Consider the following 23,744-nt stretch of genomic DNA (forward strand, 5'->3'; position numbering starts at 1 on the left):
CTCTCTCTACCTTCCTGCCACTCAGAGTTCGAAAAACCTTTACAGAAACATTCACAACTAACCAATGATACATCAACTCTTCCTGCTGGACTACCCCTCACCTCCCCGACGAAAAATCCACTTTATGAGTCATCTTTCATAAGGACAAAATTGGTGTTTCAGGCCGTTGTTTAAATGTCATTTGAATGAAAGGCTGTATGTTCAAATGAAGAAAGACTGTGGAGAATTAAGTTGATGTGACACTGAAAATGTAAAGAATTATACACATTAGGGTTGTTCTTTTCCTCATAACACAGCCTCAATCTTAAAATGTCTCAAATTTTCTAGGCAAAATAAATTGAAGACTCGTCCCCTGGGCTATGAAGGGTCGGAGGGGGCATCCTTACAAAACAGCTTTAATTTTAAGCCTGCATCTTCGTATGCCCTCTGACTTTTAGAAATTAGGCTTTTTGACGGAACTCCATGCCAGCGTGTGTATCAATAAATTTTACAAAATTATACAAGTTTGTTTACAGGACGGATGTTTTACAAGTTTGTTTCCAAGTCCTCAGGGTGTTTACAAAAGCAGTTTGTAAACTGTTCCTTCGCCACATAATTTACAGGTAAGAAAAACCCTCTCTTGTCACAGAGGTGGCAGAACCCCCACCTTGCGACGGCGGCAATCTGTTGACTTCTCCGGTCTCCCTCTTCAGCATGGGAGACCGGCAACGTCCTCCGCTTCTTCCGGGGCTCCCTCCAGGCAGCCCACGGGAGCCCCGCGTGGGCCGCCATACTTCTTCTGGGCCGCCGTCTTCCTTCCCCCGGGCGGCGGGGGCGGCACTTCCGGCCGGCCGCGCTAGGATTGGCCGGCCGGCTGAAGAAACCCCCGGGCGGGGATCGAGCAGGAAGGGAGGAAGGGAGGGAGGGGGGGGGGAGGAAGGGAGGGAGGGGGGGGGAGGAAGGGGGAAGGTCACTCACCTCCAGACCTGGGCATAATAAGGAGACCCGTCCCGAGCAGCAAGGGAGGTGCCGGCAATGCCGGACCAGATTCGGGGGCGTTCCCGGCTTTTGGCTGACGTCGCGTGACGTCGGCAAAAGCCAAAGAATCTCGGGAACGCCCCCGAATCTGGTCCGGCATTGACGGACAGGCCCCTCGTCCAATGGCTAGCCTCCATTTATGGAGCTAGCCAATCGGAGGAGGGGGCGTTTACCCGACCCACACACACAACTCAAGAGGCCATGGCCAGGCAAAACCTAAAAAGGGAAAAATTAACATGTTTAAAGGGTTTGGTTTTTTTATATCAAAAAGAATGATTGTGATGAGGTGGAAAGATGATAATACACACAGTTCAAAAAATACTTAGTGACCTGTGGATAAATGGTTTGCATTGTCCATGGATCACACAAGTGACTCTACTGAGCTGTGCTTGAAATTGAAAAAAAGAAGTGCACTCCTGTACCAGAGTATCTGCTTGTTTCTGAGAAGTGCCGGTACTCTCCGATTAAAAGTATTACATCTCTCTTATAAGTGCCGGTAATCTCCCTCTCAAAATAAAAAAATGCTGGTGCTCCATACCGGACAGTACCGGACCATTTAAAGTAATGCTGCTGAGATACCTTCATTGTATCTGTAATGCACCCATTTTATAATGTATTGCCTTGAAAAACAAACACAATTGCACTGACTATACAAAAGTCGGGATGCAAGATGACACAAATAGCATAGGAGCTAAGATGCATCAAAGCCTTGATGATATTATGATGTGATCAAGTGAAAGTTGTCCAACAATAAATACAGAGCTTTGTGAAATTTGGTCGGTGTTATGCTCCTCCTAACATTACTTTTATGACGAAAAGAGTAGATTAAATGAACTTTGTAGGTTTGGTACAAATGTTATTGATCTGACTCATGTGGAAGATGACCATCGGCTTGAAGGCTATGTGGGCTTTGATGAGGAGGTAGCAAAGGGTCTTTGGGATGGAAGTGGTGGCTTATTATATTGTGCCACGATAGGTCTGACTGCAGTATTAAAGGAGAGGGGTGGGAATATATTTTGTCAGCCCAATGAGCGAAGTATGGAATGAAATAGTTGTACAATTGTATTCACAGCCATGAACAACTCTGAAGAGCAGCTGTTTGTTAAGGCTAAAGCTTTCTCTTAAAAATATGTTTTATTACATTTTCACAGTTCACTTTTGGTGGACTTACTATAATCTCTTTTTCGATTTGAAGTATGTTCGTCTTTGAAATTTATACTCACGACTTACAAATGTATGCACTCATACAAATATTTGTGCTACAAATGCAGGACAACTTAGTCGTGTTCCATACTCTACATTGGTATACACCACACGCAACCATGATAGGTGCCTGACAAAAAAGCACCATTATGGTTGTGACACAGACCAACACCATGGGTGTGACACACATACACTATTATCAAGAATGTGGGATAAAAAGACTATCTCTGTGGATTTAGCAGAGAGAGACCATTAATATGAATTCAGCAGTCAATGACCATTACTATGTATTCGGCACAAGCAGATATCGGTGCGGATGCAGCACGCAAACACCATTATTATGAATGTGGTACCCTTAGACCAATAGCATGGGAAAGAACTTGTATTCTTGCTCGGTTCATACCAATACATTGCTAGTTTAAAGTAGATTTGGCACATACATATCTTTAATACAGAGTTTTGCAAACTGACCAAAGGCAAGGAAGTTCAATACACAGACCACCACTTTCAATGGGGGATGACAGACCAACAATATGGTTGCTGTCTATACAGACCAGTAGCTGCGCCTCATCAGGGATACCAAGCGCTGCATAAATACAAATACCATACCTTACCATTAATGTTTACTTGTCCATATTTTTCATAGGGTCTGATAATAGTCAGGGGATGAGGCACTCCCCAGAACTGTGGTTGTGGTACACACACCAATCACTAGAATGGGTGATAACTCGGATAATTCACACATAGAACATCACAATGGTTGTCCTACACATTGACTAGTACTGTAGGTGTAGTACTTTGAGAACCTCATATTGGGTGACCTGCACATATTATGTATAATTACAATTGGCTCTTTCTGCGTGGTGGTATTTCAAAAAGAGAGTACACCAGCCCTCAGTGCAAAACACCCAATCTTTTGTGTGATATGTTTGGAGCTTATCAGGTGCAATCATTTTTGCCTGCAAAATGGGCCATAACGTGCCGATGTTGGTGCTTACTGCACCAATAGTTGCATGTCCCGGTACTTGCCAGGTATTATTTTCCCTCATAAAAATCGGCAGGTTTGACCTGCTGAAATGTGTGCAGGATTGCAGGTTTTATCGCACCTTGTATGATAAAAGCCATACAACTCACAATCCTATATGGGCTGTTGGCATTGTGGGCCTTAGAAAGTGAGCTGCATATAACAGTTATCAGTCTCCAGTTAGAGGTACTGCCCAGGGATCAAGTTTAGCTTATGTTTGTGATTCTCCATATTACGACTGCAACTAGACTTGAAATGTAGAACAAATGGCTACAGTTTCTTATCCAGCTCTCATGTTTGCCTGTAGTAAATGTAACCTTCTTTCCTGGGGTAAAATAAAAGCTTGTCATTCTTTATATAACAATTGCTGTTTCTTTTTTATTTCAGTGCGTCATAAACCTGGAAAAGAATCACATTGAATTGGGCAAGACTGAGAGAGAGACCATCCCTTTTGTTGATAAGAGCTGCATCTTAAAAGAACCAAAGTAAGTCCTAAGATTACATATTAAATTGTTTTGCCCCAGATACAACCACCCACAATTGCTCACAGAAGTGACTACTACTAACTCGATTAACAGTGGTTTCACTGAGTAGTGTAGTTAGAGCCCACATGTAAACCCATATAATGAATTTGTTGAGGGGAAAACTCTGACTGAATGACCATTAAAAATGACAGCATCCGCTGAGCCAACCTTGGCTGGTGGAGAAGAGAACAAGGTCGCTGCTTCCATGAATACTCAGAAAGACAGTAAGCAGCCAGTAATTTATATCGGACATCATTCTGAGCTCTTTGGATATATCAGATTGTAAAGGTTTACGTCTCAAAATGGGGAACAACCACATACAATTCCCCTATCTGACTTGTTTTCCCTTACAAATTCCTACAGATGAAAAATGGGAAGCTTTACGTGGGGTAAAATCGAACATCCGAATCTGAGTGTGAAAGCGTGTGGAAAAGCTGATTTAGAAGACATCCACATGAACCCAGCATCAACTAAGATGAGCTGATTTTGCCACCTTTAAGAGCTGGCCTCATCAAAACTGATCCCTGCATTAATGGTGGCTAAAAATGGGAAAAATAAGAAAGCAGTACCTACTGAAGGCCATACTTCTGTTTACAATTGATCAAACAGAAACTACAGAACTAAAAGGCATTATAAATCTTCTTTTAAATTAAGGCAGCTCTTGTTTGCTTCCTTCTATAGAAAAAGAAACTTTTAACATTCAGACAAAATTAAGTATCTTGGTATGTAATTTTTGCAGGGAAGGGCCAGGGACTTCCCTCCCCTACTGCTAACGATTATTCCAGACAGAAAACCAATGGACACATCATTACAAGTCTATTCACCTGTGCTTGAAAGTAGTTCTCTCAACAATAACAACCTTACTGTGTCTTGTCTAATCAGCATTTTTTGCTATGAAAGATACATTCAATACACTATCTACCCAAAATAGTTTCAAAGCCCATGATAGAGATCATCTGTCAAAAGATCTATAGGTCTATAAAAATACAATTGTCTTGACTAGACCATGATGGTCCAGAAGGTTGCAAATATTGTGCTCATTGTGGAAAGAGTGGAAATCATATTGATCTTTAGAGAATTAAAAAAATAGACCTTGTAAATTGTGTCCTAACAGAACTCCTTGATACAGATATTTGGCGAAATGTTCGTGAGCATTAATTAATAATTAGATGTGAGAAGTAAATTTTCAACCCATGTTTAAAGTAAAACAGGACACATAAAACATAACTTTCCCCTGTTTTTCAGTATAAATGTTACACCCTTCGTGAAAGCAATTTTGTTGGCTTCTTCTTCTATTGTGGGCTTTTGATGTAGAGGATTGATTAAAAATGTGAAAAAACTAATTGAAGAAGGCTGTTAACCAAGGATTAGTAGTCATCATCAATAATCTGACAGTCGGGTCTATATCCGCTTTGGAGAAAAAAACGAAGTTTTTTTTCCATTAATGAAAGAGGTCCCCAGTGCTGTGTTCCCAACCAATGCTCTTTACTGTATTATTAAAAGATGGGTATGTGCATTGCTCGGTATTAAGCAGACTTACCATTCGTTGTGGGGCTTGAGTTTCACTTACTCTGCTAACAATGACACAATGGCGAGGACCAGTAATAATTTAGTAAATTCCATTGCATGTTTTGGTGCTAATTGAAATTTGAAAAGTCTAGTGGTCAATGTAGACACATATAAAATACTAGTTGTAGACTGACTGCATGAGATGGAAAGAAAATTCAGACTGAGCGTTGGAGAAGTACTTGTGCAGGTTGAATATTAAGGCTTGTTGGGTATCTGATCACAAGCACCTGGGGTGGACAAGTCCTCTGCCTAAAAGCAGATTTTCCGCCCTCCATTCATCCATAGTTCCGAATGGTTTTTAATCTGGTTTAGTGGTCTGCTTATTAAGTAAATCACCAGTGCTCTTTACATGGCCAAATTTGATAGTTAACATACAGTATCTTCTTTAATTCCAGTAAAAAACACCTTTCTCGGGTGTCTTCTAAATGTTCCATGTTCAACTCCAGTGCTATCCTTATGGTTGGAGTCAAAGGGATGGAACTCCTTTTGCAGTAGACAATGTGGAGAGAACTACCAAAATGTACTTGATGAGTTCACTTCTCTGTATAGTTGAGGTGCATTAGAGACTTATTTCTTAATATAAATTTGTGATATTTACAGCACTGTATTGCTAAAATGAAAACGTGTCATATTGAATCTGTTAAACTGTAACATTGGGGATGCGTGAAACAACACTTGAAAAATCGGGCAGAAGTAAAATGGCAGCAACATACCTAGAAGTAAATGTTCAGTACATCTGGGAATCATATATTGATAGTCTTTCCCATATCACCCTCAGTGCTACAGTCTGAAGTTAGGTGGCCTCCTCTATTTATTTATTTATTTTATTTAATTTTTTTACATTTGTATGGCGCTCAGCTACCCAACAAGGGTTTCCCAGCGCCTATTCTAGACTCTATATGGCTGAGATACCCGCCACCCCCTCTCAACACACTCCCCAAGGATGGGAAACCGGAAACCGTTCTTGAACTTTTGGAAGTCGGGAAGGGAGTTACCCTTCCCGGCCGTATTTATTAAAATATGAAACAAAATTAAAACATTAAAATAACAGTTTTATAATATGTACAATTTCATTACCACATTGCGATGTTTGGCTAACCTTAACATATCCTCTAATACAAAGGTTCTCCTAGCCGAACTAACATCCTACAAAACATTTACTTGAAATTTTGAAATTGTACATCCTAACGTTTAAGGGCCAACGGCAAGGTCGTAACCGGTGTCAAGATCCCTAACCCAGACATATCCCCCTCCCTTGTGAGGGGCGGCACGGAGGCATACCTCCAGTGCAAATACCAATTTCCCTTGACTTGACGGGGGCCCCAGTAAAACTCGACGCCACTTAAAGGTCGTACGAGGCTCGTGTGAGGTATCTAGAAGGTAGCGTAGACCCCCCCCCACACCCCACACAACTTACCACATCTGCCGTCGCAGACGTCCTGGCCCCGGGAAATTCCCCAGGAGGGGGCTGTAACCCCTCCTACCCATGAAGGGGCCTTGACCGCCTTCCCTTTCCTTTCGGCGACCCATCCTTAGAAGGGACCGCCTCCCCGTTGAGGGGCCAATGGCCACCTCCCCCGAGCGCCCCCATCCGTAATGGGTAACGCCCACTCATAGGGATCTTCCAATTAGTGCTCACCGATCATGACCTTACCGCCCGACCAAAATAAATACGACAATGCTAACTAAACACTAAATGACTATATCTAACCAACAGTAGTAACAACAACTTTATTCAAACACATGCGTAATGATGAACTCTAAAGCAGAATCACTTTATTTGCAAAACATAACATAAATCGACCATTCTTTATTGCATACTCAAAATCTTCACGATAATACCACAACCTGTAAACTAAATTCACAGTTATCCATCAAACTTTATTAAAACCACTCGCTGTCTTCAGGGGCTGGTGGGTGGGTCAAAATTGGCTCTTCGTTCCGTCTCGAGCTCACGTGCAGCGAGGAGGTGCAGCTTCAGAGCACAGGAACAAGAGGATGCCTTCTGGTCTTGTTTCTCCTTTTATCCGTCTTCAGGGCGGGCGTAAACCCGCCCCTGCCTGCCCCATGGGCGTGGCCAGCCGCGTTAGTGTCTAGGCCAACCCACTCGAGGGCGGGAAAAGGCGCGCCCCGGCTACGCCGCTTCGGGCATACCAGCCGAGACTCGCCTCCCGCCCAAGATGGCTTCCCGGGGGGATCGTGGTACTCTGCCATACGTTCGGGGGGACCGATTGGTCGCCCCTTTCCATATGGCTGAGATACCCGCCACCCCCTCTCAACACACTCCCCAAGGATGGGAAACCGGAAACCGTTCTTGAACTTTTGGAAGTCGGGAAGGGAGTTACCCTTCCCGGCCGTATTTATTAAAATATGAAACAAAATTAAAACATTAAAATAACAGTTTTATAATATGTACAATTTCATTACCACATTGCGATGTTTGGCTAACCTTAACATATCCTCTAATACAAAGGTTCTCCTAGCCGAACTAACATCCTACAAAACATTTACTTGAAATTTTGAAATTGTACATCCTAACGTTTAAGGGCCAACGGCAAGGTCGTAACCGGTGTCAAGATCCCTAACCCAGACATATCCCCCTCCCTTGTGAGGGGCGGCACGGAGGCATACCTCCAGTGCAAATACCAATTTCCCTTGACTTGACGGGGGCCCCAGTAAAACTCGACGCCACTTAAAGGTCGTACGAGGCTCGTGTGAGGTATCTAGAAGGTAGCGTAGACCCCCCCCCCCCCACACCCCACACAACTTACCACATCTGCCGTCGCAGACGTCCTGGCCCCGGGAAATTCCCCAGGAGGGGGCTGTAACCCCTCCTACCCATGAAGGGGCCTTGACCGCCTTCCCTTTCCTTTCGGCGACCCATCCTTAGAAGGGACCGCCTCCCCGTTGAGGGGCCAATGGCCACCTCCCCCGAGCGCCCCCATCCGTAATGGGTAACGCCCACTCATAGGGATCTTCCAATTAGTGCTCACCGATCATGACCTTACCGCCACAGGTCCGGATAGTTGACCGGCTATCCGGACCCCCCACCAAACTCCTATCTAAAGGTCATGTTTCAACATCTTTAGCCAAGCTATGAAGTCTCCTATGAGTAACTCATTCCCCACCCGAGACAAATGAACACCGTCCCCCAAATACATACTGTCATTATTAATACACCCATGCGAAATAGAATGCAGTGCATTGGACCGGAACAACCTACTCACTTTGTTATTAATTTTTTTCACCGAGTGATTTAAAGCAGAAACAGAAATAGCCCCCCGCCACACTTTTCGTGGGATCATATGGGACCACGCAATTGTGCACCCCGGAACTCTCCTCGCTAACCAACTTACAGTGGAAAGCATCGCCTCCAGGAGAAGTCGTCTACCAGTGGTGACCAAATCATTGCCCCCAAGATGTACTATGACTACAGACGGCGGTGACCTCGTCCGCCCTAGCAAACCCTCGAAAAATGATTTAAACTGGTCAATACAGAGACCGCCCTTTCCGTAGAAGGACACACTGTACCCGTATTCCCCAGCCATGTGCACCATGTCACCTGCTTTGAATACGTCCGCGGCACGCCTCACGTATGAGTGGCCCACGACCCACACCTCCTTTTTCACAGCCGGTGATGTCTGACCGCTGTCCCGGTGTTGGGTCGACTGCATAGTCCGCCCCGCCTCGTAGGCTTGCGTAACTGAAAACCAAACAAAAACAAGAAGCGTGAGTACATTATTACAGCTTCACAACATGTGCAAACGCACATACCTTTTATAACAATTGGAGGACCAACGCCCCACACGTTTGACTTGTTCTACATTCAGACCCCTGGCTGTAGCCTCTGTAGCAGCCCCTATCCGAAAGGAATGGGTCCCAAACTCGCCCGGGTTCAAGCCCGCAGCTGTAATTGACATCGCAAGCACCCGCTGAAACTGAAACCTTGTCAGTGGGGTGGCGTCCGCGTGTCTCAACAAGGTCCCCCCCCATGATGCCACCCTTCGTGCCAAATAATCCTCTAAACACTTCACTGGGCACATGGACGACCCGGGAATCCTGTGTATAATTATGCAGTCGCCCATCCCGCTTTGATCGGTCTTGGACCTTACAAACGAGACAATCATCGTCTCCCCTCTGATTTGCACGTGCTCTGCGCACAACCCTCCAGTAACATCCTGCTTGTTCCTCGCCACTAATTCGCTTACCCGCATAGCTCCATGAAATGCCAGCGTAAAAGCGGCTCGGAATAACACTGTCTCAAAGTGAGATGAACATGTTGTAGGGAGTCTGGATAATAACTGGGCCAACCTGTCCAAACCTATCGGGCGCCTCTCGTCTACTCTGCGACCCTCAAGGCGTTGCCACCCTCGTAGCGCTTTTTGCACAGTGAAAGACGCTGTCGGGTCCTGTATCCCATGAGCCCTAGCAACAAAGGAAATGGCAGCCCGATGCCTCTGGGCCGTGGCCACCGATTTTCCCGCCCGATGTAAAGACATCAGAAAGTTCACTACCCATTCCTCTTGCCCCCAAAGCTCATTCCTAGCAGTCCCCAAAAAGGCTAAATAGGAAAGGAACGCCCCTTCATATGCCTTCCTCGTCCTGGGTGCTAAACTCTCTCCCACGAGGTTACGAAGTTCGGGGCACCGAGAGACCAGAGAGCTTCGGGAAAGGGTGCTGGCTCCGGGTCCGCTGTGGGAAGAAAACCCCAGAAAGCCTGCATACGAAGACGAGAAAGGGCATCAGCCGCCTGGTTCATTATCCCCGGGACGTGTCTTGCTTTGAAAAGCACATTCAATTGCATACATAATAATACAATTTCCTTGAGCAGTCTCAAAATCCATTTGCATCGTGCTGCCTGGCTATTGATACACTCAACCACGGTCATATTGTCAGACCAGAATACTACAGAGTGATCTCTGAACCCTTCAGGCCACGTTCTCAGGGCCACCAAAATGGGGAAGAGTTCCAGGAAGGCAATGTTACTTGTCAGCCCACTGTCTCGCCACCATGCCGGCCATTTTTGTGCAGACCATCGAGTACCGAAAATGGCGCCAAAACCTATACTCCCTGCCGAATCTGTCCATAGCCCCAGTTCCTCAGAGGACACGGCCGGTTTGTTCCAGACGACTCGACCATTGAAATCCGCCAGAAATGCCAACCAAATGCGCATGTCCTGGCGGACCTCGGCCGAGAGCCTTGTGCGATGATGGCCCTCCTTCAGTCCGACCATGGCTTGAGCGATCGAACGGGAAAAGGGGCGGGCCATTGGTATAACTCTTAGGGCAAAATTCAACTGCCCCACTAACTGCTGTAATTGATGCAGCTTAACCTTAGCTTCACTCATACACATTTGCAGGGATGCCCTGAACTTTAACACTTTATCACCTGGTAAACGGAAACAACCTTCTCCGGAGTCTAACTCGATCCCCAGAAACTCGAGGCAAGTCGAAGGACCCACCGTCTTACCTGGTGCCAATGGCACGCCAAACTGATTCATTAAAACACAAAATGCAGCCAAAGCTTGCCCACATTCCGGATCCCCGGCTGCCCCCAGGAACAAAAAATCATCGAGATAATGCATCACATGTTGGAAACCCGTCTTTTTAGTAAAGACCCATTGTAGGAAACTACTGAATTTCTCGAAATAGGCACAAGAAATAGAGCATCCCATCGGCATACACCTATCCATGTAAAACTGACCCTGAAACATGAAACCCAGTAGACGCTGATCGTCTGGATGTACCGGGAGCAACCGGAACGCTGACTCGATATCAGATTTTGCCATCAGCGCCCCGGGCCCCAGGCGATTCAAAATGGCCACGGCCTCATCGAAAGATGCGTACCGTACCGAACACATTTCCGGGTCTATCGCTTCGTTTACGGAAAGACCACGTGGGGCTGACAAATTATGTATCAGCCGAAACTCACCCGGGTCCTTCTTGGGGACCACTCCTAACGGCGAACAAACAAAGTTAGCCACCGGGGGTACACTAAACGGACCGGCGACTCGACCTCGAGTAACCTCCTTCCGGATCTTGTCCTGTACCACGGCCGTATGCTGCAAGACCGATATCTGATTTTTGCATTTTTCCACACCCTGAAAGTCCCCTACTGGGATGCGGAAACCATATGAAAACCCGTTCCGCAACACCCCAGCAGAAGTACGATCCGGGTATTCACTGAGCCAGGGAATCATTGCCAAGGTATCAATCGGGGTAGGTAAAGGCGCCCCTCGGACTATGTTAGACCTGTTTGGCACCTCCTCTACCCCCGTTATCACCCGTTTTGGCTCTGCACGTGGACTCAGGATGGGATGATTGCCCACACCCACTACATTCGTGTCTAAATTTGCACGATCCCTGGGGCCTAGTACATTTACCCCTGTTAAAGTTCCAACAAACCCCTTTTTTACCTGCATTACCGGTAGGCCTCGAGTGATTGTCGGTACCCGTACTTGATCGAAAGGGCGTCCCCGCATACTGACGGGAGGATTCGCCCACGTTACTCCCTACTAATGGTACTTTCAACATACCAGTATCCTTCATTCTGGACCAGGACACAGAATCATAACAATCCCACGTTAAGTTTTTATCATGTTCTTTCGCTTTTCTGAAAAGATTATCATAGCAAAACCAATGATTACCCTCGTGTGATACCGAGTACCCCATGATCCGTGACTGATAACTCGGCAATTCGGGTAGCAATTCGGGCCTCCGTTCTCCCAAGATCGATGTGAAAATCCCCCACGCCTTGCCCCAATTGCCAATGTTTTCATTAACCTTAAAGGCGGCCATCTTTGCGCGCCAAACACTCGGATGCATGAGGTCCTTCTGACTTTTAACATGCTCCATCTCATAGTGATCAGTAAGCAACGAGAAGATGTTTACATATTCCCCTGCCCATATCTTTTCTTTAATAGCTAAAGGGACATGCTGACCCAACCTCTCCCTTCGAGAGGGTGCCGACTCTTCCCTCGCAATCGGCAATGGCCGCTTACCTGAACCGGACGCTGTCTCTGCGACTAAAACCGTCCCCTGTGGCTTCTCTACGGCCGTGACCGGCGCGGACACCCTCGCTGCTTCTCGAGTTTCCCGCAGTTGCTTCATTAACACCTGCGCATCGACAGCCGTGGCGCCCTCGCCACCTTTACCCAACCACGCTGCTAATTGTGCTGCCAGCTCGGGCGGCATATCTTCCCCGGACACGGGGGTGACCACCACGGGAATCGGATTCCCTTCCTCCGGCACAGGAGTGGGTGCTTCGAGCGGGACACAGGGACCCGGGATATCTCCCCCAGCTGCTCCCCTCCTGGGCCTCTTGCCTTTTCCTCCCGGGGCCGTTCCCTCCAGAGGACGTTTCGGGCCCCCTTCCTCATTTTTATCCATTCGCTTCTTCAGGTCGGTCACCTCTTTCATGAGAACACGCAGCATCTGGTCGGTAGTCATTCGCTTTCCCGCCTTCTTCGGCATTCTCCAGCAGATTATCTAGAAAACAAACAAGAGGATTACAACGCTCAAAATTGGCTCTTCGTTCCGTCTCGAGCTCACGTGCAGCGAGGAGGTGCAGCTTCAGAGCACAGGAACAAGAGGATGCCTTCTGGTCTTGTTTCTCCTTTTATCCGTCTTCAGGGCGGGCGTAAACCCGCCCCTGCCTGCCCCAAGGGCGTGGCCAGCCGCGTTAGTGTCTAGGCCAACCCACTCGAGGGCGGGAAAAGGCGCGCCCCGGCTACGCCGCTTCGGGCATACCAGCCGAGACTCGCCTCCCGCCCAAGATGGCTTCCCGGGGGGATCGTGGTACTCTGCCATACGTTCGGGGGGACCGATTGGTCGCCCCTTTCCAGTCTCTCAATACTGGGAAATAGAATACAGCAAATCATTTATATAAACTCTGACAGGTCTACCAGGGTACAAGGCTCTGCAAATGATTACTCCATTTCCACTAGACTACTAGAACTTGGCATATAAATACAATTACAATAATGCCTACGGCTGTATGCTTGGTTTAGGCGGGCTAGGTGCCATCAGCTGAAGCTATATTGTCTAGTGTGAAGCCTTCTCAAAATTATCTTACTCTCAATTTTATTTTGCCATTGTTTCTTTCTACCATTCATTTTTGCAATGTGTTACATTTTGATTTAATGTATATACTTATATGGATATTTGTTCTAAATAAATATTTTGATTGATTAATGGATTGATTGGTAGAAAATGTTGCCTTTAATCAGAATAATTTTAAAATAATTAGCTACACATGGTAAAAATATACAAAGCAAGGAAGGCAAGGTACAAACCAATGAGGGATAGAACACAAAATTGTAAGCACCTTCCACTTCATATCACCATTAATGTACAACGGATCACAGTTCATTATTTTCCACAAAACCCACAAGCGCATTCCCACAATCATGTAGACACATCAAAAATGTGTTTTATGTAGGGAAACTCAGTGAAAATGTATGATTTACCTAGATTTCCAAGAGTAGTCTGGGGAAAGTTAGTAAATGCCCCAACATCTATGAATCATCTCAAGTAGTAGAAGTAGTCCCAAGACGAATTGATTTCTGACATTTTCATAAAATGTTTGGTGAAATGGATCCTTCAACAGTCAGTCACAAAAAATTGTGCACAAATCTTGGAACTTACATTTGAAAATATCAAATCCCGATTCATAAAACCAGTATTTGTAAAATTTCACTTACTCCAGTGAATCAATTGTTCTGTATTGATTTTGCTTCTTGTAGAACCCTATGTGGTGCTTACTCCATGCTTTGTGTGGAATATAATGGCTCCTTTAGCAGGAGCATTTAAATGACACCCATCTCACTCCTAAATTATTTTACGATGCATTATTGTGTTAATGTCACCACCAACGATACTGTCTGCAACATATGAACACAGAAATTGTAGTACTCATTACTTTTTCTTTACCACTTTTTTCAGCTCTTCAGAAAAATAATTATGACTTAAAGCACAGACTCCTGTGAAGAAAGGAAGACTTCTTCTGCAGATCAAAGACCAACTCATTGAAATCACATGCTGTTCGATAGTATAGCTCACTGAAGCTATGTGCTGTAGCCAGTAGTGTACATGTGTAGGTTTCTGGATATGCTGAGATATGCCTAACGTTTTGTAATTTGTAAAGATTTACACCAGTTTTAAGTGTTTTGACAACAATCACAAGTTCTTTTTTAGACCAACTTCACGTAGGATTAATTGAACTAACCATAGGAGATTTATACGTTACTATTTTAGAGGTAATAATATATTTATAAAGTAAATGTGCAATCACATTATATGTAAAATAGATTATAAAAGAACATTTGTTTATTTCACTTTCGATTACATTTTGAAATCTAAATAGGAACATGAGACCAGCAGGGGCCTGTTTTCTGATAATATAGCCATGTTTCTATATTGTGAACCCGTTACTTTCATTTTCACACAAACAGTAATCACAATTATCCACAAACCTCATATCAGATCTGAAACCTTTTAAGAAACAATGTTTCAATAGCTTTTTTGCATTTTTCTGTAGGTGTTTCATTTAATTTTACAACACAAACATTGAAAATTTGGTAAAGAGGTTAGGAAATTTTTTCAGGATAACCGGCACCGGCCCAAGACGTAAGAGCACAAAAGTTGGTGTGAGAATTTTTCGTAGAGATGAGCTGGCAGAATCACCCATTAAAGAACAAAGTATAATCAAATTAATGTTCAAGCAAGACAAATACCTTTTTACAATAGTCATCATTGTCATTAACAATCTTGACAACATTTGACATACTGTTTTTGCTTATTTGAACTTTCTATTGGTCAACCCTCCCATCTTTTGTCTATTAAAATATATCATTGAAATATCTAAAAGAGTCCTCAGTGGAACTAATACTGGTCTAAAATTTTTGTCATGAAACTAATTTGTTTTGTGCCAAGAAAAGCATATTTCTTTGATTATAAAAATCAAAGACTGAAGATGGAGGCTTCAGCTGTAACCAATCCTCAGTGCTGTATGATTTGCTTGTGTGGTTGCCTGCCTCTGTCAAGGTAAACAGGAAGTGGAGAAGTGTGGCTCAATGGTTAGAGGAGGCATACCCGGAAGCTGAGGTCAGACCCGGGACCAGGGTTCAATTCCCGACGCGGCAGGGTCTGAGCCCAAGTGTCCACGGACTCGATAATTCTCACTTCGGTGCCTACTCGAATCACGGGTTCACACTCTGCAACTCTGGGCAATAGCTTGCTTAATCTCCACTATGGCCCCCCGCGGCGGGATGCCTGGCTTTCACCTTGGGGATGCCCAGTATGGGCTATCTCACGGGTTCCCAATGCAAGCGCTGGGACACCCCGTTGGGGTAGCCGTGCGCTATATAAGATACACTAAAAAAAACAAAAACAAAAAAAAACATAGTTTAATTAAACACACAGGAAGCCTCCTTATAGTCTTTGGCCACTGTCTTTGGAATTAACTAGACCGAGTGGTAATATATCAAATTACCAACCTCAAGTTCAGGAACCATCTTACAACATATCTCTTTAAAATGCCGTCTGCACATCAGCGTGTGAACAGGATGATCCCTCTACCCTTTTCATGGACCAGGAGGCACAAATTACCACAATTTCCTCTGGAAGACTCAGTATCGTTGATATTGTTCCCAAGACGTCTGTAAGATAAACCTGAACACTGAACAGGTTTTGTTCCCATTCACCACCATGTATTTTTCAAGACCCAAAATTTCGAGTACGTTCCAGGAAGTTTGTTTGAACTGTCCATTCATTTGGAATTCCTGATTTGAACTGAGTCTTAAACACAAGCCATCAACTGGCTGCAAAATGACATGTTTAAGGGTTATACAAAGTCTTAAAATAAATAAACGAGAGTAAGAAAAAATGTCTGCAATTATATTCCTGTTCCTGGGCATCACCTTTACGTCATTTTGCATAGTCTTGGGGTAATTGCAGAAATGGAAAGAGAAAGGAGCTTTTCACACTGTACAAATGGCACAGAGCACTCCTGTATGTCGGCCTTCAATTAGTTCTCAGGCAACTGAATACATTTCATGGATGATATGAAATATGTGACATAAACACAATATCATGAATTTCAAAGATGATTGATTTTTCTTATCTCTGAGGTCAACACTAGCCATGTCCCCATCAACATCGTTTGTTTTCGCTTAGTCCTCTACAGCCATTGCTATGTGCTCATTGTAGAAAACCTTACTCATTCTTGGATTGCCCTTCTATTTCTAATTAAGTGGTCATGTCTACTGATCTAGGAGCAGTGGAAGTTTTGCAAAATGTAGTAGAAAGTTAATATGTTAATTAATAATATTTTCCATGATCAGAGTGAATTCTATTCCACTGTAATAGACAAAATTGTTCCTGGCCATTGCTGGGCATGTAAAGAAGTGATCAGGGTAGTACGCAAAGCCCGAAATAACTCTCGAACAGGTAATACAACTATATTCAAAACTACTCTCTGTATTGGAGATGTATTAAAATAAGAGAATCTTTTAAACTGATTCTTTGACTTCACTTTGCAGGAAAAAAGTTGTTTATGTGATAAACCTCTGAAATTAATTTGTTTTGTGCCTATAAGGCTAAGTACAATAACGTATTCTAAACAGAAACAGGTTTAAAGAAATGTAGTTTTTGTTAGAGTTTCTAACACAAGACCCAACGAGGATGTTCACATTAGCTAGCTGCAAGCATTCACCTGAAACCTGAGAATTGCACTATCTCTTTGCATATTCTTCACTTACTCTTGGTAAAACTGTCTAAGTGAAGAAATTGACCAGGGATAAATATGTTTGTCCCTGGAAGGCTATGAATAGAAGGCATTTAATCCTAAATCAAGAGATGTTTTAAACTCAAAGTACCACACTCTGCTGGCATTTCTAAGCAAAGGCCCAAGCAGACTGCAAGGCCTCATATTTAATCAGATAATTGGTACCTGGCACAAAAGCACCAAGCATTTTAAACACTCTTAATTAATTTTCAAAGGTTTCCATATGATTTTATTAATTACATTATATGTAAACTAATTTGATTTTCATGAATAACCCTGTCTTTCAGAATTATTGGATGCAATTATAATATGGCCGGGATGCCCGTCACCCCCTCCCAACACAATCCCCAAGGATGGGAAGTCGGACTCAGTTCTAAACTTTTGGAAGGCGGGAGGGAGTCACCCTCCCGGCCGTATTTATTAAAATATGAAACAAAATGTAAAACATTAAATAAAAGTTTCATAATCATGTACAATTTTACATTTATTACATTTCGATGAAGACATGTTCTTTGGCTAACCTTAACAAATCTCTAATACAAAGGTTTCCTAGCCGAGTCTATCATCCTGCAAATGCATACATTCTAAATTAAAATTGTACAGCCTAGCTTTAAGGGCCAACGGCAAGGTCTTAACCGGTGTCAGATCCCTACTACCAAAACTGTCGCCCTCACGGTGTGAATGACGCATGCGCAGAGGACTGTACCCTCATTGCCAACTGCAATTTCCCTTGTCTTGTTGGGGGCCCCCCTTTCCGCTCGACGCCATCTTAAAGGTCGTCCGAGCTCCCGTGTGAGGTATCTGTAGGAAGGACAGCGTGGACTCCCCCCCCATCCCCACACTCTCTATCCGCCGTCGCGGATTTCCGGGCCCCGGGAAATTCATAGGAGGGTCATATAGCCGCCACCTCCCCTGGGAGGGGCCTATGGCCGTCTCCCCTTAGGCGACCCATCCTCAGTGGGTTCCGCCTCTCAGTGGGAGGGGCCAATGGCCGCCTCCCCCCGGGCGCTCTCATCCATAGTGGGTGGCGCCCCCCTCTAGGGACCTTGAAATTACTGCTCACCGATCATGACCTTACCGCCCGACCAAAATAAATACGACAGTTGTTTACCTACTAAAGAAGAAACCAGTTCATTGCATTTCCTCAATGTGTCATGACTGCTCACTCCTACCAAAACATTATCCTACAGGCAGAAGTCACATCCATATCTTAAACATTCCTTTACTTTTCTACAAAGGAAAAAAGGCCTACTCAGCAAAACTTTATTAAAACAAACATTGCCATAAGGGGCTGGTGGGTGGGTCAAAATTGCTCCTTGTTCCGTCGAGGGCTCACGAGCAACCAGTGGGTGCAGCCTTCAGAGCACAGGAACAAGAGGACGCTTCTTCGGATTCCCGCTCTGTTTATTCTTCTTCGGGAGGGCGTGTACCCTCCTCCGGTACGCCTACTGGGCGTGGTCTTCGGTGTAGGTGTCTAGGACAACCCCTCTTGGGCGGGAAAAGGCGCGCCCCGGCTACGCCGCTTCGGGCATACTAGCCGAGACACGCCCCGCCCAAAATGGTTTCCCGGTAGGATCGGGGCACCCAACCATACGTTCGGGGGGACCGAGTGGTCGCCCCTTTCCATATGGCCGGGATGCCCGTCACCCCCTCCCAACACAATCCCCAAGGATGGGAAGTCGGACGCAGTTCTGAACTTTTGGAAGGCGGGAGGGAGTCACCCTCCCGGCCGTATTTATTAAAATATGAAACAAAATTTAAAACATTAAATAAAAGTTTCATAATCATGTACAATTTTACATTTACTACATTTTGATGAAGACATGTTCTTTGGCTAACCTTAACAAATCTCTAATACAAAGGTTTCCTAGCCGAGTCTATCATCCTGCAAATGCATACATTCTAAATTAAAATTGTACATCCTAGCTTTAAGGGCCAACGGCAAGGTCTTAACCGGTGTCAGATCCCTACTACCAAAACTGTCGCCCTCACGGTGTGAATGACGCATGCGCAGAGGACTGTACCCTCATTGCCAACTGCAATTTCCCTTGTCTTGTTGGGGGCCCCCCTTTCCGCTCGACGCCATCTTAAAGGTCGTCCGAGCTCCCATATGAGGTATCTGTAGGAAGGACAGCGTGGACTTCCCCCCCCCCCCATCCCCACACTCTCTATCCGCCGTCGCGGATATCCGGGCCCCGGGAAATTCATAGGAGGGGCATATAGCCGCCTCCTCCCCTGGGAGGGGCCTATGGCCGTCTCCCCTTAGGCGACCCATCCTTAGTGGGTTCCGCCTCTCAGTGGGAGGGGCCAATGGCCGCCTCCCCCCGGTCGCTCCCATCCATAGTGGGTGGCGCCCCCCTCTAGGGACCTTGAAATTACTGCTCACCGATCATGACCTTACCGCCACAGGCCGGATAGTTGACCGGCTATCCGGCCCCCCCAGACTCCTCCTAAAGGTCATGCTTCCTCAAACCCCTTAGCCATGCTATGAAGTCTCCTATGAGTAAAACATTCCCCTCCCGGAACAGATGAACCCCATCATTCAGATACATGTGATCACCCCGAATACACCCATGAGGAATACTATGCAACTGCGCAGAGCGAAACAATCTACCAATTTTATTGTTAACCTTCTTCACCGAATGGTTGAGAGCTGACACCGAAAGGCCCCCCCGCCATACTTTCCTGGGAATCATGTGGGACCAGGCAATCGTGCACCCCGGGATTCTTTTTGCCAACCAACTAACGGCAGACAAAACTTGCTCGAACAATATTCGTCTACCCAGAGTCACCAAGTCATTGCCCCCCAGGTGTACTATGACTACAGATGGCGGTGACCTCTGCCGCCCTAAGAGACCCTCAACAAAAGATTCGAACTGGTCAATACAGAGCCCGCCCCTTCCGTGGAAGGCCACTCTGTACCCGTATTCCCCAGCTGCGCGAGTCGCGTCACCTGCTTTGAATACGTCCCCGGCCCGCCTCACGTATGAGTGGCCCACGACCCACACCACTCTCTCCTCAGACGGTGATCCATGACCACTGGTCTCCAGGTACTGGGTCGACTGCAAATTGCACCCCGCATAACATGCTTGCAAAACTGAAATACAAACAAAAGACAAGAAGCGTGAGTGCATGTCAATTGACTTACAACATGTGCAATCGCACATACCTTTTGAAGCAATTCGAGGACCATTGTCCCAACTGTTTTACTTCCTCCGCACTTTGACCCCTGGCTGTAGCCTCAGTAGCCGCCCCTATCCTAAAGGAGTGGGTCCCAAAATCGCTCGGGTCCATGCCTGCAGCAGCGATTGTGAGCGCCAGCACCCTCTGAAACTGAAATCTCGTCAGTGGGGTGCCATCCCTGTGCCTCAGCAAACTTCCCCCCCACATAGCAGCCCTCAGTGCCAAGTATTCCTCTATACACAGTATTGGGCACGTGGGGGACCCTCGCATGCGCTGCACAATAACACTGTTCCCCGCAGCCCCCTGGTCGGTCTTGGACCTGGCTATCGTAACAACCATCGAATCACCCCTAATTAGAACGTGATTCCTGCACAGGCCTCCCTCAAGGTCTTTTTTATTCCTAGCGACCAGTTCGCTCACCCGCATCGCCCCATGGAACGCCAATGCGAAGGCTGCCCGGAACAAAACCGCCTCGAATTGGGAGGAGCATGTCTCGACTAGTTTCGCCATAAGTAGGGACAACCTTTCTAAGCCAATCAGGTGCCTCTCATCCTGCTTGCGACCCTCAAGGCGCTGCCAGCCGCGAAGGGCTTTTCTCGCCAAAAAAGGAACTTGTTGGGTCTTTTACGCCATGCACCTGCGCCATAAATGAAATGGCCGCCCTGTGCCTACTGGCCGTTGCCGCCGACCGGCCTTCTCGGTGTAGAGCTACCAAGAACCCCAGGAAGGACTCCTCCTGACCCCAGTTCAGACTCCCTGTCGGACCCAAAAATGTGCAATAGGAACGAAACGCTCCTTCATATGCTTTCCTTGTCCTGGGGGCTAAGCTTGCTGCCACGAGGTCTTGTAATCCGGGGCACCGATTAGCCAAAGCGCTTCGGGGAATGGGGCCGCCACTAGGTCCGCTGTAGGTAGATAACCCCTGAACGCCTGCATATGTGAACGAGAGAGTGCATCAGCTGCATGATTCAGTACGCCCGGCACATGTTTCGCCCTGAACTGTACATTCAGTCTCATGCAAAGCAGCACAATTTCCTTCAACAATCTCAAGATCCATTTGCAGCGTGCTGCCTGATTGTTAATGCATTCGACAACAGTCATATTATCAGACCAGAATACAACAGAGCGGTCTCTGAAATCGTCCGGCCATGCCAGCAGAGCCACAAAAATAGGGAATAGCTCCAGGAACCCAATGTTACTTGTGAGACCGCATGAGTGCCACCATGCCGGCCATGTTTGCGCCGACCATCGTTTACCCAAGATGGCGCCAAATCCCACGCTCCCTGCAGAGTCAGTCCACAAACCCAGCTCGTCCGAAGACGCTGGCGGCTTGTTCCACACTACTCGACCGTTGAAGTCCGCCAGAAATGCCAACCAAATGCGCATATCCTGGCGAACCTCTGCCGACAGTCTCGTGCGGTGGTGTCCTTCTTTGAGACCAACCATGGCTTGTGCAATAGAGCGTGAGAAGGGGCGGGCCATTGGTATAACTCTCAAGGCAAAGTTAAGCTGACCCACTGTTTGCTGTAACTGGTGCAGGGTTACTTTCTCTTTACTAAGGCAAAGTTCAAGGGAAGCCCTGAATTTAGCTACCTTTCCCACCGGCAAACGGAAACATCCCTCCACAGAATCGAGCTCAATTCCGAGAAACTCCAGTGAAGTAGATGGTCCAACCGTCTTACCTGGTGCCAATGGGACTCCAAACTCCCTCATGAGGATGCAAAATTCCTGTAGCGCCTGCGCACATTCCGTGTCGCCGGCTGCTCCCAAGAACAGAAAGTCATCTAGATAATGCATAACATGCCTATGCCCTGTGGCCTCGGTGAACGCCCACTCTAAAAAACAGCTGAATTTTTCAAAATAGGCACAAGAAATGGAGCAACCCATTGGCATGCATTTATCCATGTAATAACTCCCTTGGAATGCAAAACCTAGCAGACGCTGATCCTGTGGGTGTACCGGGAGCAACCGGAACGCTGATTCGATATCTGATTTCGCCATCAGTGCCCCGGGGCCCAGGCGATTTAACATGGTGACGGCATCATCGAATGATGCGTACCGCACCGAACAAACTTCTGGGTCAATAGCATCATTTACTGAGAAACTCCTTGGAGCAGACAGATTATGGATCAGCCTAAACTCCCCCGGGTCCTTCTTCGGGACCCCCCCTAATGGGGAACAGATGAAATCCGCCACTGGCGGGCGCTGAAAAGGCCCCGCCACTCGCCCTAGGCTCACTTCTTTTGCGATTTTTCTCTCTACCACACTTGGATTATGCTGCGCGGATAGCTGGTTTCTACAAAAAGGTTCCCCTCGAAAATCCCCCGCTGGGATGTGGAAGCCGTATAAGAATCCCTTCCTCAACACCCCAGCGGAGACATGATCAGGGTATTTGTTTAACCAAGGAGTCATAGCCATGAGATCAACGGCAGTTGACAATTGTTCACAATGATCCACCTCAGTCCTGCTTGGACCCTCCTTTCCCTCCCGCCCCGTTATTTTTCGATCTACATGAACTCTCCGGGTGTGAGGAATTCCCACAGCCCGCACACGCATGCTTGAACCTACATGTTCCCTGCGGTCTGCTACAGTTGCCTCGATTGAAGCCCCAACAGACCCCCCGTTTTCCACCGCCGGTTTTCGGCTGGTGATCCCCACCGGCGCCCGCTCGAAAGGGCACCGCGGGCTTTTGGCGGGGAACCCCCGACCCACTCCCGCCTGGAGAGGATGTGGTCCCAGGCAGGAGTTGCTTATGCCAAGAAATTGAGTCGAGGCAGTCCCATGTCAGCGAGGAATCATACTCTTTTGCTTTACGGAATTTCATGTCGTAACCTTTCCATTCATCCTCCTCATACATTTCATAAAAATCCATTATGCGAGTTTGATAACAAGACAGTTCAGTCAATACCTCGGGCTTACGTTCACCAATAATCGCAGTAAACATTGCAAAGGCCTTCGCCCAATTCGTTATCGTCTCCTCCACCCTAAACTCAGCCATCTTGGCGCGCCAAACGCTCGGGTGCCACAAATCTTTCTGAGTTTTGACATATTCCATCTCGCGATGGTCAGTTAATAACGAAAACATATTGACATACTTGTCTGCCCATATCAATTCTTTCGTGGCAATCGGGATATGTTGTACCACCCTCTCCCGTCTTGAGGGTAATGAGCCCTCCCCCGCCAGCGGCAAAGCGAGCTTACCCGGTTCGGTCGGTGTTCCCGCCGTTTTCTCGCGACCAGCCTCCGGTCCTTCCGGTATCACCTGTGGGGAAACAAGAGGAAGATTCGCCTTCGCGGCATCTCGCGACTGCCGCAACTGCTGGATTAGTAACTTGGCCTCTTCGGCCGTGTCTCCGGGCGCCGTAGCACCCCCTGCCTTCTTATTGAGCCATGCGGCCAACTGGGTGGCCAATTCAGGAGGCATATCCTCGTCGTTAGCA

The 23,744-nt window shown here is 46.5% G+C and overlaps 1 protein-coding gene across 1 annotated transcript in view; it reads left to right on the plus strand.

The window, feature by feature from the left end:
• The window catches only part of NRIP3 (nuclear receptor interacting protein 3), a 274,148-nt gene extending 258,945 nt beyond the window's left edge, over positions 1–15,203 (plus strand). The window contains exons 6-7 of the mRNA XM_086955990.1: positions 3,632–3,729; positions 14,280–15,203. Coding sequence (XP_086812116.1) covers positions 3,632–3,729; positions 14,280–14,295 — 114 coding nt within the window. The 3' untranslated portion in view covers positions 14,296–15,203. The remainder of the gene's footprint in view (positions 1–3,631; positions 3,730–14,279) is intronic.
• The last annotated feature ends 8,541 nt before the right edge of the window (positions 15,204–23,744 follow it).

Source organism: Lissotriton vulgaris, chromosome 2_1 (genome assembly GCF_964263255.1).
Source record: "Lissotriton vulgaris chromosome 2_1, aLisVul1.2, whole genome shotgun sequence".
NCBI classification, from domain to species: Eukaryota; Metazoa; Chordata; class Amphibia; order Caudata; family Salamandridae; genus Lissotriton; species Lissotriton vulgaris.